The sequence below is a fragment of the Ixodes scapularis genome, unplaced genomic scaffold (assembly GCF_016920785.2).
Source record: "Ixodes scapularis isolate PalLabHiFi unplaced genomic scaffold, ASM1692078v2 PGA_scaffold12__126_contigs__length_90152505, whole genome shotgun sequence".
NCBI classification, from domain to species: Eukaryota; Metazoa; Arthropoda; class Arachnida; order Ixodida; family Ixodidae; genus Ixodes; species Ixodes scapularis.
This window is the reverse complement of record NW_024609838.1, coordinates 28,320,388-28,338,640: the sequence shown is the minus strand read 5'-3', so window position 1 is coordinate 28,338,640 and position 18,253 is coordinate 28,320,388. Positions and strand designations below refer to the sequence as shown.

The following is an 18,253-nucleotide window of genomic DNA, read 5'->3' as shown; positions in this document are numbered from 1 at the left end:
GCCACAGTTACTGAGCCAGGCAAAAAAGAACTGCTAGGAGGAAGCAACTTATGACAGAAGTGTGCATTCCACAGTTGCTGGCATCCAAGTACAGATGGCCCCATTGTTAGACAATCTCGCAAGTTGTGCGTAATGCATTCAAAGGCACAAGCCCAAGACCATAGCTTTTTCAGATGCGTTTCTCGTACAAATATTTGCACAAGAAAATGCCCATTCGAAAGTGATGCGCCTGTGCGTGCCGAACACTGCACGGGACTCTTGAGATCGGAGTTGAATGGCAGACCTAGACATTTGCGAGGCTTCATGAGGATCCAAGTGCCGTAATGGCTCAGCATTCATGACAACAACTGACAACCTTAGAAGAACTGGCATATTGACGGCACTATATTTTATCTGTGAACATGCTCATTGTTGACTCTGGCAATTTTGCTGGTCTCGTCTTTCATGGGAAGGATACACCTTGAAATCTCACTAGGTAAAATGCACCAGCTAAATCCGCATTCGGTGAAAGTCTCAGCTTCCTATGTGCACGCGCCAATTTTCTCCGCTCATATTACAGTACTAGGATCCACGTTGAACACGGTAAATATATAATCTTTTGTAGGCTCAATGCAATATTTTGGAAGGTAAAAGTGCTGGCTTTAGACTCAACAGGTATGTTTTCCACTAGCATTTACTTAGCACTGCCATCTTGACACAGAATGTGACAAACTTGCCATTGGAAGATAGCAAAGATCCACCCCAGCTACTAAGGGTCTCAATAAATTTTGTTTATCTGGACAGCAAAGCAGTGAACACGGCAATGCAGCCCACCTCAGTCTCGACATACTGCCAGGCGATGTACAGCTTAGTGAGGTGGTCCAGCTCCCTCGAGACCTTGGTGTAGGCCAAGTAAGCCTGCCTTTCTTCCTTGAGCTTTTCGATCGTTGGCGTGATCTCCTCCGCAAGCACCTGTTCAAACAAGAATGACCGTTGGGCACCAAACTTAAAGGTCATCTAGACATGAGCGTGCTGCACACACATACAAGTTCTGAACTACTTGGGCCACCTAGTATTGCTTGAAGCAGCAAGTAACTCAAAAAGACAGGCTAGAACTTTCTAAGGGGAGTACTTCATGAGAGAGTCAAAATTATTGCAAGTAGGGATATTGCAAACCTGCCAAGGTTTGAGTTCGACTAGGTACAACATTTTCGAAGCATTTCGCACACGGTCTGACAAAAGTTTGACTTTTATGCACATAAATCGAGAATGGTGTAATACCACCTGGCGGAGGAGTGTAACAAACTAACTAAATTATTAAAAGTTATATACTTGCTTTTAAATGACATGAATGCTGGTAATCATATTTTTCTAGAATTTAAATAACACAGCATGAATTATTTCTTTAAAAAATTTAAAATTTGTGCAGAAGTTGGGCAACACTGCTCAAGAGCTGAATTTCATCAAGCTTTACCAAATGTCTGAAGGTTGTCTGACAAAAGTTAGTGGCATGCCTAATCGGATGAATGGATGGATGTTAATGGCTAAACCCTTTGTAACGGGCAGCAGCTTGCGTCCGTTACAGTGGAAGTGCTCATAGTTGCCTAACCAAGGCTCGCATGCGGTTGAGGCTCTGTCACGGCCGGTGAGCTCGCGGCACAATGTTGGGTGCACCACAAAGTATGAGACAGTGCATAAAACTTGACTACAATTATACAGAGTAGGATCAGTTCTGGAGAATTGTAACTGAAATCGGGATGCAACTACATAGAGAGGAGTGGCATCGTAACTTATGTTACCCCAACACAGACCAAGGCGGAAGCTTCAAGCCACCCGTCTGCTGAAAACAGAATGCCATTCTTCAATGGCAATCAAAAGAAAGGGAATAAAACAACGCCTCAGACAGAAGGAAGGAACGGGGACACCAGAAACACACTCACATTGTTGAGTTCTGCAATCTTGGCATCTTTCTTCTCAATGGTCTTCTGCGCAACTTGTTTCTTGCTCTCGTACATGCGAGTGCCTGCAGCCTCTTCGATCATGGACAGGATCTGAAGCAAACCCCACAGGTGTACAGAAGCTGTGCAAGTAGCAAGACACACAAAATACAACAAAAAAGACCACAAAATCTCTCATTCCCACAAAAAAAAGAAGTGGCTTTTTGATTCAAAACAAGAGCATATCTTTAAAAGATTCAACCAGCAGCACCAACGGCTAGCAGCTTTGAACCAAAGTCAAAACCACTGAAAGCTGGCACCTGCTTACGAAAGTGCCAATGGCAACAGCAGCATAGAAAAAGGGTTGCCAAGCTTCACAATCTTAAAACTAGCTTGACTGAAAACCACAGAAATTCTGCCAGCCTCAGCAGTTATATGATTAAGCAATGCAGAAGCCTACAGACATTGTAAACAATAAGGCACATGCTAGGCAGTGTTTGACTCATGGTTATAAATAAATTAATGGCTCCGATCTGCTAAAAGAAAGTAGTTCAACTGTAGAAACAGTTTACTTAGGGGCAAGGACAATTGAGGAAATTTGGAAGCTTGGGAAAACCATAATGAAGAACGAAATAACAGTTTACCTCTGGTGGCTTCATGTTGAGGACCTTGGTGATGCGACCCTGCATGATGAGGAAGTGAGGGTTGTTGACGTTGAGTTGCACTGAACGGAAGAGATCTTGAACACGGTTTGTGGTGGCGGTCACTCCATTGATCATGTACTTGTTGCGCCCACCAACAACAACCTGCGAGGAGAGAGGAAAAACAGGGGTACTCTCTGCTCTGGTACCGCGGAGTCAGAGTAAAACAGAAGTAGGGTAAGTGTCTGTCATTTCGTAAGACCCTCAAAAAGTTACTCATTTATGAAAACGCTCATATCTGCATTTCGCTGTAGGCAGCCCATCCTTTCTTTGATGTACTTGTGGTGTCTTACTTGTAGTCCTATTTCCCACTATAATGCCCTCTTAGGCACTGTGTGGTACCAAATATAAATACATAAACGTCTGCTGCAATGTAACCATGCCATTACATAGGCCCCAGCATTTCTTTATTCCTTCGAGCCAACTTGTGAAACGCAAGTGTTAATGAAAATAACATTGCACACAACTCCTGACAGCTCTTACTGCCTGGAGGTAAGTGAATTTTTTTTTTTATTTTTTAACTGTTTCTTTTTTTTAGTTGCTGGCATGGTAAATTTAAAATGAAGTTCATGAAACCAGAGCACCAAAACTTCCTTAAGTTACTAACATGGTAGCCACGTTAAAATATTTAAGAAAAGAGTGACACTTTACGCACAACGTTGTGCACCTTGACCGGAAATGGCTATATACAATGCACGGTGGAGAGCTCATGCCATTTAGCTAATTTAGTAGTTGATTTTGGTTCCCTATCGTCCTGCAACATTTTCGTTAACAACACACATTTTTTACAGCGATAGCTTTAAAAACAATTATATGGTTCATACCATAAGGCAACTATCGTTGATATCGCCAAATGCACAAGAAATGCCCGCCGCCCCCGGGGTTCGACTTTTAGCCAGGCGTCTTTCCCCTCTCAACATCTGCCATTTTTATTACTACTGGCTACTCAGTGTGCTCAGTGCATACACTCATTTGTTGCAGCTATAAATACTGCGGAGGCCTACAGGAAGTTCTTGGGCCTCTAAATTATATTTATGCATGACATAAAGGTTCAGGACACTTATTTTGTAAACTGTTTACAGATAAAGACCAGGTGGAAATTATTCCCCCAAGGATCCCCCAGACAATCCTTGACGAGGACGTTGAACTAGGAAGTGTCCAAAAGTACTTTACTAAAGACGGCTGGGTAGCTGTACTCGTGACAGTAGAAACAAAGAGGAAAAGCAAGAAGTGGAACGAGTGTAGAGACTTGGTGGCAGAGGACCCATCTGTGGTTTGTCACCGATGTCTGCTAGTTTCACCAGGTCTGTACTTCCCTGACCAGCCAAAACCAAAACATTTCACATTTTTGTCCAATGAGCATTGCAGCAGCATAAATGTATAGGTTTGCACTGTATGAAGCACAGTGCCATACATTTTCCCCCGTAAAAACAGTGTGAGCAATGCAATAAACTTGTTCCTTGGTCTTTGGTAATGAATACGTCATAAATTAGTTTGTATGCGCTATTGCAAATAGTGTGCGTGGCGAGCAAGGTTCTCTTTGAAAACAATTATTGCATACGAGTCTTTGGCGCTTGCTTTGAGATTCTATTTCCAAATTTGGACATACGCGAAAGGAAAGTACAAACAGCCCCACTAGCCTTTTATTCAGAGATATATAAGGATAGTCACAGTTTCGCAAGACCGCAATATGTTTGCAGGTTTTGCTCCCAAAAAGACTGCAGTCACCTCTCGCTGTCGCTCAGAGAAAATAAATATAATCTCAAGGTCGAGCATCCACCGCCAAGGGTTCCGCACGGTTCAGCATAGATGTGCTTATGAAGGAAAGACATTAACCTGAACGTCAGTTCTGGTTGACTGCTCTGTATTGGGAATAGGGATGGTGGAAAGAAATATACACCGTAGCAATGAGATATAAAGATGGGATGAAATTTGTCAGTGGGGTCTCGGAAAGCATGTTACGACCCACAGTGATACGACCCTTCCCTATCGCGGCAACATCCGACGTATCTACTGCGTACGTCCGACGTATCCTTACGGCGGAACAACATAGGGCGTATTTTGGACATATTTCTGGATGTTTTGGTGGACGTATGGCGGGCATCGGGATGAGCGCTTCCTCGACGCCTCAAAGTCGGCGTAAATATGCGTGTATTCGGCGATCCGACCAAGACAGATTCGACCCTCTGGCATATTTCACCATGCTGTACTTGGAAGTGTACGGCGAGGTGCCAGCCAATCAGCTTGCGAGTTGACAGACGGAAATTGCTCAAGGATTGGCTTGCTTAGCTTTGCGGCCGGCTGGCTGGCTGGCTGGACTCAGCCGCCAAAATGGGCGCTCGCTTGTTGCATTAGCCGGTTTATCGGCAAACTGTACGATATCGCTATACATACCTCTTTCGAACGAGTAATGAATGACTGAGAAAGAAGAAAAATTCATCTATATGGTGGGCGATATAAAAAAAATTATGAAAGAAAAGGTTTTAAGGACAGATTGCGGCCGTCCTCCTGTTCGGACTTGTTAGCAACTTGGCGATTCTGAGGTACTATCGGGGAAAAATGAAATACAAAAAGAGGAGCACGTGGCTCTCGGTACAGGCTGCGTTGCCTGGAAGTGAGCCTAGGGGCAAGGGTGTGTGGCCTACTCAGATGTGTATACAACCCTCGTTTAACACTTCCCTTTCCTTCGTTTTTTAATAAATTCACATAATTTTATTAGTGTATCATCCATGTGAATGGCAAAGAAAGCTCTTAAAAGTGGTGTCTAGAATGTAAAGCCTAATTTCCCTGTTGTTTAGTGTATTTCCCCCCCCTTCCCTTCCCCCCCCCCTCCCTTCCCTCCCCCCCCCCCCCTCCCTTCCCTCCCCCCCCCCTCCCATCCCCCCCCCCCCCCCCCCCCCCCCCCCCGAGTCATTTCTCTGTTATGCAATCTTGATGTTCAAGTATTATTTATTGTGGTATGTTTCACGTGCGGTAGTACCGTGTCTAGATTCTGTTGGTATTTTGTGTTCAGCGATTTTGTTTGATTTGCATGTGGAGACTAGTTTCGTTTAGATGGCGCAAATATGGCTGTGTTTTACAATTATGTTTAAATACTCTATTTATAGTGCTACTTGTAATATTGTGTTCTATTCCTTTTATTTGTAAATGTTTTGGCCTGCCTGATCCCACGGACAAGCAATCTTCTTTGCTTTTGTGGGCCAGTTACTGTGCTTTTCCAAAGGAATAAAGAAGACATTATTATTATTAATACTATCACTACCACTATTACTGTCCAGAAGTCGGCATTTTAGGTCGCCCTCACTCCCCCTCACCCTTACAGCCACACTCACCTAAGCCCCTCACTCACCCTCACCCTCACAGTCACACTCACCTTCAGCCCTTCACTCACCCTCACTAAACCTCACGGCCCTCAAGCACTCACCGCCCTCACGGCCCTCACGGCCCTCACGCCCCCCACTCACTCATGGCCCTCACGCCACTCACCGCCCTCACGCCACTCACGGCCCTCACGGCCCTCACTCACCCTCACACTCATGAATTTTCCTGGTTCAGAAACTCACTCACCCTCACCTCACTTGTAAAGATGAGGGTGAGTGAGGGCCCTCATGAGTGAGGTTTGCCGAGGTATGTTACTGCCAGTGACTACAGCCGCAAAGAATACGGACCTGCCTGGAAATGGTAAACTCCTCGAAGTGCTCGTAGCCGACAGGTCGCTGCCTGGTGTCCCTGTTGTCGAAGGTGATGGACACCGTCGCCTTGGTGACTCCCGCCTGCCCATTCTTGTACACGAGGTCTTGTAGGTTCGAGGCTCGGACCTGGGAGAGATTGGTGATGCCCAGTACGAAGCAAATGGAGTCAAGGATGTTGCTCTTGCCGCTGCCATTCAAGCCGGTGATGGCGTTGAACAAGTTGTCGAATCCGTTGATGTCGACCCGCTGGCCGTACGACTTGAAACCGTCGATGGTTATCGACTTGATGTGCATGACGGCGCGGCGTTGGAGGTAACTGCCAAGTTCAGAACGTGCCTACACGCCGTTCCATTTGAACGTTTTGAATCTTCACAACGGCAAAACTGGCGCCTGGCGCGTCCTGGCGCGCTTTTACGCTTTTGTTACGCGTTTGAATTTCTCCGTTCCACTGTACACCCTCTACTCAAAAAAAATGGCGCTACCAGCGAGTTGCAATTTAGCAATACCAGTAATGTGGGTACGCTACGTACAGTAGTACAATCCATTTTAAAATTTCAGCGTTTAGTTTATTTTACTTCTGTATAGTCATTTTGATAATGAAAAAAATATTTTCATACGGTTGTTAAGCGTAGTTGACGCGATGCGATTCTTTGTTTTATGTCCTATCCAATCCAATCCAATGCCGCAGTAAAGGCGCATTCACACAGCGGAAAGACGCGCGTCGTGGGGGGAATTTTTTGCTTATTTTTGTATTGAAAAAAGTCGCGCGCCGAGGAGGACGACGCAGGGAGACGATGCTTCGGAACCCAATTTCTCCCTCGACGCGCGCGCTTGAGCCAATCAGCGAGCGTCCGGACGTGACGTACGCCCTGTTCCGGTTAGGACATGTTTTTGCTGTTTTTTTTTTTTTTTTTTTTCGGCTCACAATGAAGGCGAAAAGGCAGAGAGCTCGGGGGATTCGTGCACTCGCCGCCAAACGTGGCCGGAAGCATTTCAGCGTGGAAAGAAGCAAGCCGATTGGAACATCTGACTGTGAGCAGTGTTTTATGTGCGTGTAGGACGCCGTGAAGCAACTCTTCATCGATTTGCGCGAAGCTGCCGCGAAAGCTGCCACCGAAGTTCGCGGTGTCTTCCGACCTCCGACTGTGCGGGAGCGATCACTCCCAATGTGTTGTGTAGTTTTGTGTACACCCATCACTACGGAATACAACAGTCCTCCATCGAAAACACTCTCGCACGGGCTGCGTGCAGTGTTAAAGGTACGGACGCGAAGGCTCTGGGACGCGCCGGCGTAGCACCGTGCTTTGTTTGCACAAAAACGCGGCAAAAGAGCACCTGAAGCTGCCCGTTCGAGTCCGTGCCTTTCGCCAATGCTGCATATAACTGGAGTGTAAACGTATATATAATCATCACCGTTGTCCATTCAGTGAAGACGGTTGTCTCCGACCGCATATGCAATCGCGAAGGCAAGGCAACAACAATCGTGCGAAGCAGACGAATAAAAATATTCCGTGTTCTCTCGACAAACGTGAGATTCCCCGAGACGACGCCGCCGTGAAGTGGTCCTGTGTGACTGCTTCGTATTTTACGACGCCGGCGTCGACGTCGACCGCAACGCGCGTTTTTTGCTCAGTGTGAATGCGCCTTAAGGTTGCAACGCCTATTGGCTGAGAGAAAAAGCAAAAACAAGCAAAACAACACAAACCGAAAGTGACGAAATTTTTGTTTTGTTTGTTTTTGCTTGTTTTAATTTTATTTTTTGTTTTTACTTTTTGTTTTTCCAAGTGTGTGTTGGGTACCACCTACCTCGTTGGTTGCTCCCGATGCCATCTATCAATATGCATGCAAAACATACCCCGCAACTCGACTCGGCCATCTGCGTTGCAGTCCCCCGTTGACCCTGGCAAGTTTTTTGGTCCTATTTTTTTACAGAAAGAGAGCTACACTCTGCAATTTTACAAGAAAAAACCGACCTGTGAAATACAACTTTGACGAAAAGTTTAGTTTGCTACGCGCAGGCGTCAATTTTTACAGTCCATTTTAGATCAAACCTGGTGACTTGGGACACCCTAGAGTGGTTGGCCCGTTATTTATGTTGTCAAATATTCAGTCAGTAGTTAAATATCTTTGTATTATCAACAAATTTGACTGTAAGTTCATAAAGCTACTTGAGATCGATCAGCACGGGAGGACGATACTAAAAAAATATGCCAGCCCTTGAGCCTATTTGCAGAGTGCTTTTTTGTTTGCTGTTTGCCAGTGTGAAACACTGGGTCGTGGGGTATGCCAAAAAAAAGGAGGTTAGAAGTACTAGGAGGGGGCACGTTGCAATATTGGTGAAGCCTAGTCATAAAAAGTTTAAACGATTTTGTGCCCAGCGTGACCGCAGATCTGTCTGGCGATTGGTGCGCGTGACATGTCACGTGTGAGATGGATGGTTGATTGTAGAAGGACTCCTCGCAGGCTTGCGCGCGCTCCGTCCGGTAGGTTTTATCAGATCGAAGTCTAGACTGTGGTGTGTTCTAGTACCCCATAGCAAGACGAAGGCGAGCTACGGTCACGTGATGTGGTCACGTTGGCAAGGTAAGTGAGGAGAGTAAGGAGGAAAATGAGAAAGAGGCGAGGCGTCAGGGGAGCATGGCTTGTGGAGGCTACGCGGTCGACGTCATGCCCTCTCCTACCCTTCTATCCTCCTTGGCCAAAAAGGAGTTTGTGCTCACATGATAGATCTGAAGGCAAATACACGAAAAGTGCAGAAAGATAAAGATAATAAATGATATTCTTCAAAGAAAAACAATACAACATGCCCTAGTGCAAAAAGGAATATGTACCTATACTCTGTGTCACTCAAGGAGGTTAGAAGTACTAGGAGAGGCACGTTGCAATATTGGTGAAGCCTAGTCGTAAAAAGTTTAAACAATGTTGTGGCCAACGTGACCATAGATCTCTCTGGCCATTGGTGCGCGTGACATGTCGCGTGTGAGATGGATGGTTGATTGTAGAAGGACTCCTTGCAGGCTTGCGTGCGCTCCGTCCGGTAGGTTTTATCAGATCGAAGGCTAGCCTGTGGTGTATTCTAGTACCCCATAGCTAGACAAAGGCTAGCTACGGTCACGTGATGTGGTCACGTTGGCGTGGTAAGTGAGGGGAGCTGCGCTCTAAAATGAGAAAGAGGTGAGGCATCAAGGGAGCATGGCTTGTGGAGGCTACAAGGCTGTCGTACGTCATGCCCTCTCCTACGCTTCTATCCTCCTTGGTGTCACTAGATGCGTGCCGTACAGGCAAAGGCAACGCCAGGCAAGGGGAGAAAGGTCAAGCATTAGAAAGGCTGGAGAGGATAAAAACCTCCTCTCCTCTCTCACCCTCCTGACGTGGTCTCCCTTTCTCCCCTCGCCGTCCAATGCCATCCTGCCGCTATTCGTGAACATTGTTGCCGTCAGCCGGGAACTCTTTTACAACGCCTACACACATTCGAGAACTCAAATTTATTTTAAATTACAATCGCAAGCGTGCAACTTCGTTAAACTTGAAGAGATCGCGCGCCTGCACATCTCGTCGGCGAGCTGCTGCTGCTGTCAGAATAAGCGTGAAGCACATGTCACAATAAGTGCGACTTGTGCTTAATCGACATCCTGTAAACCCTGAAATGGGGAACGTTAAAAAAAAAAAAAAAAAAAAAAAAGGACCGGACGAACACAACCAAAATCTCAAGTGCCAATTATCTCCCCATCTCTGGGTCTACAAGATCAGTGCCGTCGGACGGCACGCCAGACACGGCACACAGCACAATGACACAAGACTGAACGATTAAATATTAAATTTTTTGACTGCAAGATGTGCTGAAAACAGTATCTGTAGACCTGTAGTCGAGAAGCCTCACGGACGAAAATTCTGGAGCGTTTTCCAGCAAGGTCAGCTCAGCAAGCACGCCTTTTTCGCAGACATAATTAAAATAAGTACACCGACTTGACATAACAGAAAAAACAACTTCATTAGACGTTTCGCCTCCCATGCGGGAGGCATCATCAGTAGTTACACAGCAAATGCAGGGTTCAACCTAAACTCAACGCTATTTATCACGAATGTCCGTGTAAGCTTCGTGGAGAGGGCCGCGGTTTTTGTTGCACACGGATGTGTCCCTGCGAAGAAACCACGATTCTATACTCCGTTTCACCTTCCGTCCGAGCACAGCGGACGCTAGGAGCCATCCCAGCCAATGCGGCGTTGAGGGAGTGTCAGGCGACCTTGAGCTCCCTGTGTCGCCCCGCCCCACCGGCAGGTCACGCGACTTTCTCCCGGCGCTGGATCGGCTGGGATGGCTCGTGGCGTCCACTGCGCTCGGACTGAAGGTGAAACGGAGTATAGAAGCTTTCGGGGCCCCCATCTGTCCTCTCTCGCCAAGGTCGTCGCGGCCGGAAAGTCGAAAGAATGCCCCATTGTCCACGCATGGTCCACCAGTTCAGTCTTCAGTCGCGTCGCGTAGGATGCGTACGTGACGTCACGCTTGTGTTCTTTGAGTCTGGTATCTCTCCTCCGTCCGGTTTCACCTATGTAGGACGCTGGGCAGTCACTGCAGGGGATCTTGTAGATAACGCCTCTTTGGACGTTCGCCGGGGTTGGGTCCTTTGGTTTAAAAACGGAATTTCCAATAGTTCTGTATGGCTTGAAAACAGTTCGGATGCCAAGGGGCCTCAAAGCGCGACTAAGAGGTTCGGAGACTCCTTTGACATAGGGGATGCACACTACATTCTTATCTCTTTCCCTTTCGCACGGTTCCACATTTTGTTTCATTTTGTTTTTGACCTCGTCAACAAAACGCCTCGGGTAGTGACGTTTCACCAAGGCTCCCTGTAAATGAGTCATCTCATTTGCGCCATGGAGCTCATTAGATGACACGGTATTTGATCTCTGTACAAACGATCGCACTACTGATTTCTTGTGTTGCACTGGGTGATGGGACAAAAAATCCAAAAAATTATCTGTTTCACATGGTTTGCGGTACACCCCCGTTTCAATCCTGTGGTTCGGCTCGCCTACGGATACATCTAGGAAGGGCAATTTGCCCTGCTGTAGTAGCACCGAATGTTGCCACAATGTTACTGGAATGTGGTCCGCCAACGTTGTGTATACGTGGCTAATGTCCGCAAAATGTCATGTCGCTGGAACGTTATCTGAAAACATTCCTGTAACATCACAGTAAACATTTGTGCTATGTTATGCCCTCAACATTTGTGCTATGTTATGCCCTCAACATTTGTGCTATGTTATGCCCTCAACATTTGTGGTATGTCATGCCCTCAACATTTGTGGTATGTTATGCCCTCAACATTAGTGGAACATAATTTATTAACATTGTTTATATATTTCCAATGACCACACAGCAAACATTTGTGGTATGTTTTGTCCTCAACATTCGTGTAACATTAACTTGGTGTCTCAAGTAGCAGCCAGGCTCTTTAAATCAACCGCGAAATTTGGTTTCTTAACCTATTGCGCTAGGAGTTTTTGCAGCGTTGCCCACAGGCGGTGCATTTTTTTATTATAAAAATTGCAAAGAGCGAACTTACCTGAGGAAAAAGTAAAGAAAGAAAAAGGGTTAACTCCTTTGGAAATTCAGCGAAGGCACCAGTCTTCAAACAATAGGGCGCCATATTTTTGAAGACCGTTGGCTTCGCTGCATTTCCATAGCAGTTAAGCCTTTTTCTTTCTTTATTTTTTCCTCAGTTAGTTTGCTCTTTGCAATTTTTGAAGAAAAAAATACACCACCTGTGGGCAACGGTGAACAAAATCCTAGCGCGACAGGTTAAGAAACCGAATTTTGCGGTCGATTTAAAGAGACTGGCCACTATTTGAGACACCCAATATATTGCCAATTGACCACTACTTTTCTACATGAGCTACATTATAAAAAAATCAATTTACCCACAACAAGGACAGCTAAAAATGGACAAGCACATATACATAGCCGCAGTGAGCTAGCTTCGTTTCTATCTTTCCTCGTCTCGGGCAAATTAGTCGCAGACTAGCTCTCTCAGCGATTTCACCCCACCTTCGCCTGTGTGAAAGTCGTTCATCAAATAGCACTGCTGCTGAACCGCTCTAAGAAGTTATTCACTTCACTTGAGAAAACGTGAATACTCTTTTCTGTAATCTGCTTTCAATCATGTCGATCTATCCCAGTTTTATTTCGAGGTAATAGCTTTTATAAAAAGCTCCACTTTTTTTTAAACTTTTTTCAGCCAATCAAAATGTTTAACTTTCAGATGTTTGTCACTCCAATGTTCTTGCACAAGAATTTTCTGAGCAGAGAAGTCACTAAAAAAGACATTTAGCCTAATTGTGAAGTAAACTTTGTGAGGGAAAAAAAATCTTTCTTACGTGACAGAGAAATAAAGTACTTCTGATGATCTTAAAGGACAAACATTGATTTTAATTCCCAAAATAATTAGCGCTTATAACCAACAAAGGCTAGACACATTTAGCTAATGAATGGGTATATTGAAGATAAAATGTTTGTCCCAAGTTGCCTTAATACCCAAGCTGACACCTTAGTAACTGTTGAGCACAGCACTTGTTGACAACATGTCGGTTACCAGAAATGTAGCCTGTAATATATATGCCTCACGGAACTCCAAAGCCAAATTTAGCAGCTATACTCCGTTTCACCTTCAGTTGAAGCGCAGCATACACTACGAGCCATCCCAGTCAATTTAGCGTCAAGTCTGATGCAACTTTGAGCTCTGCCTCCCGTTCCACACAACTGGAAAGTCATGTGATACTCTTCCGGCGCTGGATCAGCTGGGATGGCCCATACCATTCACTATGCTTTAACTTAAAGTGAAACGGAGCATAGTGGAGACAGCACTGTAACTATTCAGACTCAATATTTCGAAATTAATTAGTGTTGATTTTCATTTCTTTTATATTAAACTTTCACAACCCACAAAAGTAAAAGGTTTCATGGATTACCAGTATCCCCAACCATTGGGCAATTGATTTGCATGATAACTTCTACAATTTTTTCTCCAATTGCAAGATTTTGAATTATTTTGGAGTGGATTATCTACTCTCTACAGCAGAAGACTGACTAATAGAACATGCATATCACAAGATGCACCCCCCCCCCCCCCCCCCCCAGACAGTGTAATTTCAGCAATATTTTCACTTTGTGACACAATTTAAAGCAGTCCTCCACTCTACTTTTCTCTCTCGTATCTGCTCGTGGCAAGCAGAGAAGGAAGCAGGGGTTGCTGGGAAAAGTATGCACATCCGTCTCCATCACTTCCTTCCAGCCAATAGGAAGTTACAAAAAGAAAGCCATCTCCTTGAAATAGCAACCACTTTTCAGGCAACCATGTAAAATCAGTCTTGCCAAAATGAGTCTTGCACCCTGAATAGTTATACTTTATTTTTTTTTTCAAGGAAAATGCATTTTATGAGATGGGTGTCCTATCCATGTCATTCTAACTTGTTCTAACTTTTTTAGTGGCCCTCTAAGAGGCACCTGTCACTGACCATAAAGTAGGACGCTTAGAGGAATCCAAAAGATTTGTTGAGATAGGGTTTATTTTCATAAATCTTCCAAGTTTTACATTGCACTCAGTAGAAGCTGTAAGCTCAGCCAACTTGATTAAAATAAACTGAGAAAACATCACGAAAAAGGTTGCAGCAACAGGACCAGACATATACTGCGGAAACATTTGCAGATTCACTAAGAAACATACTCAACTTCTCAAAAAGTATAATGAGTGGTAACAACCAAGCTTAAGTTAGCAGAAGAAACATGTAGTTTGAAAGTAACTTTGAGTTAAATAAAATTGACTAGATATATAAGCAAAGGTGTGTTACAAACGGATCATTCTTGCATCCGTAGGGCAACTGCAAGAGGAAAAAAAGGTAATTACACAGACGAAAATTATAACAAAAATGTTTACATCCTATTCATAGGCAGTATCGACGTTTACCAGGAATAGGTGTGACAGCTACTCGCTTAGTTCTATATACACAGATATTAGATTGTGAAAATAGTGGTAAATAAGTTCAATAAAAAAAACCACTAGAGTAACCTGCCACTGATGTTACCATATCTGTTGCTGCTCAAAGTTATCATAAAACAAACATATGTCATATTAATGAACAGAGAAGGAAGAGGAACAGTTACATAAAACTAGAGGGCACACAGTCCCTTATCGCCATCTTGAGCGCAGTGTCACCCTTTCTCTACACCAAGTGTCATTATTAGCTGTAGATTACTCCCAGAAGTCAAAAACTTATTTTCGGAAACCTCAATGAGACAGGCAAATGTCCTGCTTGTCCTCTGTCAATAACATAAGCGTCATAATTATTGTGATCAATAAATTACATGGGTCCCCACCCCCTAACCTAAAAAAAGCTGTGCACATGGCAGGCTTCATGTTGCTTGGTAATGACATTAACGAGATAAACACTCACTTTTCTCAGTACTGTTTCTAAAGTGCAGTCAAAGTCAGCAAAACAAACTGACATATTAAGGAACATAATTTCCACATCAAAGGTCACTCAATGCCTGGCAAGTAGTTATAAAAGGGAAAGTCAGAGTGAAAGAAGCTGACTATAAACATAATAAGAGTAAAAAAAGTGCTTGCCTCTTTCTACAAAGTCACCTCTAGGCAAAAGCAGTGACCTCCTGCAAAAAGCATATTAAAGAGTAAAGCTATACAGGGCGTTTCTTTAATTCTTTACGGAATTGAAAAAAAAAAAAAAAAAAGCTGGTAGCTACGTGGATTCGCCTTCAGTGTATGTTTGTGGGGCTTGGAGGGCATTCTATGAGGGGATAAATGTCACAGTATGTTGGCTAACAAAATTCTGTTAATTAACTTTTTCATAAACGGTTTAATGGGCCACGTTGCAATTGCAGTTTTAAAGGGAGCCATTAGTAAAGGCTAACCCAATTTATACAGTTTGCAAAAAAAAAACATTAAGATATTTATTGTTGAAATTTTGCCTTTCTTCACTTGATTAAAAACCGCGTGCTGAAAACCGCGCCTGGTTAGGATTCGTAGAATAGTGAAGGATTTGTTTCTGGTTCATCGTCACTATCTCTACAGCGTGCCTTTCATAGACGCGCCGGCGTCACTCTTCTGAGATTGTGACAGATGGACAGAAGTGGCTATGTCACTCTTCTACCAAGCATAATCAGGTGCGCGTTTTGAATCAAGCGAAGAACGGCAAAATTTTAACGACGAGTATCACAAAGCTCATTGTCTTTTCGCAAATTACCTCCATTGGGATGGGCTTTATTGATTGCTTCCTTTAAAACTGCAATTGCAACATGGCCAATTAAGCCATCAAATAAAAAGTTAATTATCAGTTTTTGTTAATTAGTGAACATACTTTGACATTTATCTCCTCACTTAATGTACGCCGAGCCCCAGAAACATACAGTGAAGCGGCATTCACGTAGCTATCAGCTCTTATTTTTAAAAGATTTTGTAAAAAAATAAGAAAAAACATTCTGTATGCTCAAATCTTAAAAGCTTGCAAAAAAAAAAAAAAAAAAAAAATGGGTTGTGGATATTTAGACAGCGTGATGTTGATCAGCCATTCAAATGATGCGCATACGTCTACGCTGTAGATGAGATATTTAGCCAGTGCAGTACAACTGGTAGTCTGGGTCATTCAAGGAAATATCGACGTCTCCTTCGGAAGTAAATTCGGAGCCTCGTTGACTTTGGACTTCAATCAAACTTTCTGTTGCCTCGGCTTCTGCCGCCACCGGAAGAGCGCAAACATCTTCATCTGTGCTAGAGTCCACAGGATCTATCAGGGAAACGTCATCGTCTTCGTTTGAAGTAACTTCGGAGCCTTCTTGACTTCTGACCTCAATCAAGCTTTCGGTCGCCTCACCTTCTGTCGTCACCGGAGGAGCGCAAACGTCTTCATCGGTGCTAGAGTCCACGGGATCTTCTTTGCGGTACCTTTCTAGTTCCCTCTGAGCGTTTTGCGCGATTCTTCTTTTCTGGCGATCGGACAACTCCGACAGCGAACGCTTAACGCGCTCCATTCTCCACAATAACAAGTAACAAAATACCACGTACCTTGTTTTGTGTTATTTGCAGGGAGAACGGCGATTGAACGATAGGGCGATGGTGACGATGGTGCGGATAGCGCTTTCAAAAGCCTCGGCCTTGCGCGGGAACACTAACGGCTGCGCAAACAAAAGAAAAGTGCTACTTCTGGCTATGGCTAGAGACGAAACGCCTAGAGCCCGATAGAGTCCAGAATGCCAGAATGGCCCCGCTTTCGATCATTTTATTAATGAACAAAATAAATAATTTTATTGTATATAGTACCAAATAACACGTATAATTTTTTAATTATAAAATTGATTTTAATCACTTTAGCACTTTAGTCGATAATAAAGTTTGGTTGTGTTGGCGAACATTGGTCGACGTCGCTAGGTGACGCAAGCTACCGCTCGTTACTAGTCGTTACAAAGGGTATTTATCTATCCATCCAGGCAGCGTACTCAAAATGGCAGCCGTGTTTTCCCGTTCTTCCTAAGCGTTTTTCCAAGCGTTTTTCCGATGACACCGATTGAGAACAGACGAAGTGATCCGCGTACAAGCTTTTCATCATCAGAAGTTTAAAAACTCAGGTTTACGAGTGCTACATCTGTGCATACTCTTTGATAGGCGCTTCAGATGTGTGAGTTCATATCGCGGGTGACGAAACTGTAGAACGGAAGCTCTGCGAGCGCTCTACACGGCCCTCGTACTTCCCATTTTGGACTGGAGTATTGCTCGGCGACCTGGTCCCCGCCCCAGCAGCACCTCTGGGAACGGCTCGAAAGTGTGCAGCGCCGTGCGACACGGATCATCTGTGGCACAGCGGACGGCTCGTACGATGCACTCCTGGTGTGGGTGCCCTTGGTCGGCGACCCCCCACGAGAGGCGACGGGCCTCACGGATGCGCGCACTGTGCCGGATGCTCGATGGACCGCTTTCCGGGATCTCGTTGTACTCCGCAGTGCGGACAAGCAAAAGAACTGGGCAGCCTGAGCCTCTCCGTGGGAGGACCACCCGCCACTGCTAGCTCTTCTCTCGCCAACTGGCTTTGAGCTCGTGACGACCAGTGACTTGCACCATTATTTTTCTTGTTGCTGTGTGTGCTTGTTTTGTTTTAAGGCCCGTTCACACTCTTGCGACCGAGTACGACTGAGAGAGACGAAATCTCTTACAACTTCTTAAATGTTTCTAGAATGAGGGAACACACTGACATTGTGGCGCCATCTATGCGGTGACCCTAGAACTGCATTTCACAAAAGCGAAGGTTTTGCGGGATTTCCGAGGTCAAATGTGCGTAATACCCATAGAAAGGCTCGTTTATAACATTGACAAAAGTTTTTCGAGCCAAAAAAGAAAGGATATTGCGCGAGGAATAAAAAAAAAATATGCCGGACCGCCGAGTTTACACTGCTTCCCAATAGATGGCGCCAGTGTGTTCTCCGGTTTAAGAAGTTTTAAGGAACCCAGGTTTAAGAGGTCGCAAGCAGTCGCAAGAGTGTGAACGGGCCTTTACTCTACCGAGTCCCCTTTCTCCTGTCTCCTGCACTGTAGGGGGCGGCCTGCTAGTAGGCGCATATGCATAAGGGTTATCACCTTCTTGTCTAGCCTTGCACGTCGTCGCATACACGTCAAATCCGTGTGCAAATAAATTACAATCGCAGTTACAATTACAGAAACAAAAACAATGGTGACAAATATTCCTGCACAACTATACACTGCATTGACCCTTAAATAAGGTGCAGCGAAGGCTACAGCCACTAGACCGCAGCTTTGCAGCGCGAGACGGCCCTTTGGACATGAGTGAGCGAAAGGGCACGTGGTGCATGCATCCTGCTTCGTGGGCGCTTGCTCACTGGGGCCATTCGAAAGCTTTTGAGCTTGCTCGTGCTGCATGCAGG

General features: G+C 44.8%; 1 protein-coding gene across 2 annotated transcripts in view; it reads right to left on the bottom strand.

Annotated features, from left to right (window-relative positions):
• The window catches only part of LOC121835356 (structural maintenance of chromosomes protein 2-like), a 46,449-nt gene extending 39,721 nt beyond the window's left edge, over window positions 1–6,728 (bottom strand). The window contains exons 1-4 of one of the 2 annotated variants that reach the window (XM_042289484.1): window positions 6,286–6,728; window positions 2,561–2,722; window positions 1,920–2,030; window positions 814–951 (exon numbers count right to left, since the gene is read on the bottom strand). In XM_042289484.1, coding sequence (XP_042145418.1) covers window positions 814–951; window positions 1,920–2,030; window positions 2,561–2,722; window positions 6,286–6,603 — 729 coding nt within the window. In that variant the 5' untranslated portion in view covers window positions 6,604–6,728. Of the gene's footprint in view, window positions 1–813; window positions 952–1,155; window positions 1,227–1,919; window positions 2,031–2,560; window positions 2,723–6,285 lie in introns of those variants that run through there. The other variant, XM_042289485.1, reaches the window with a different exon arrangement.
• Between the last annotated feature and the right edge of the window lie 11,525 nt (window positions 6,729–18,253).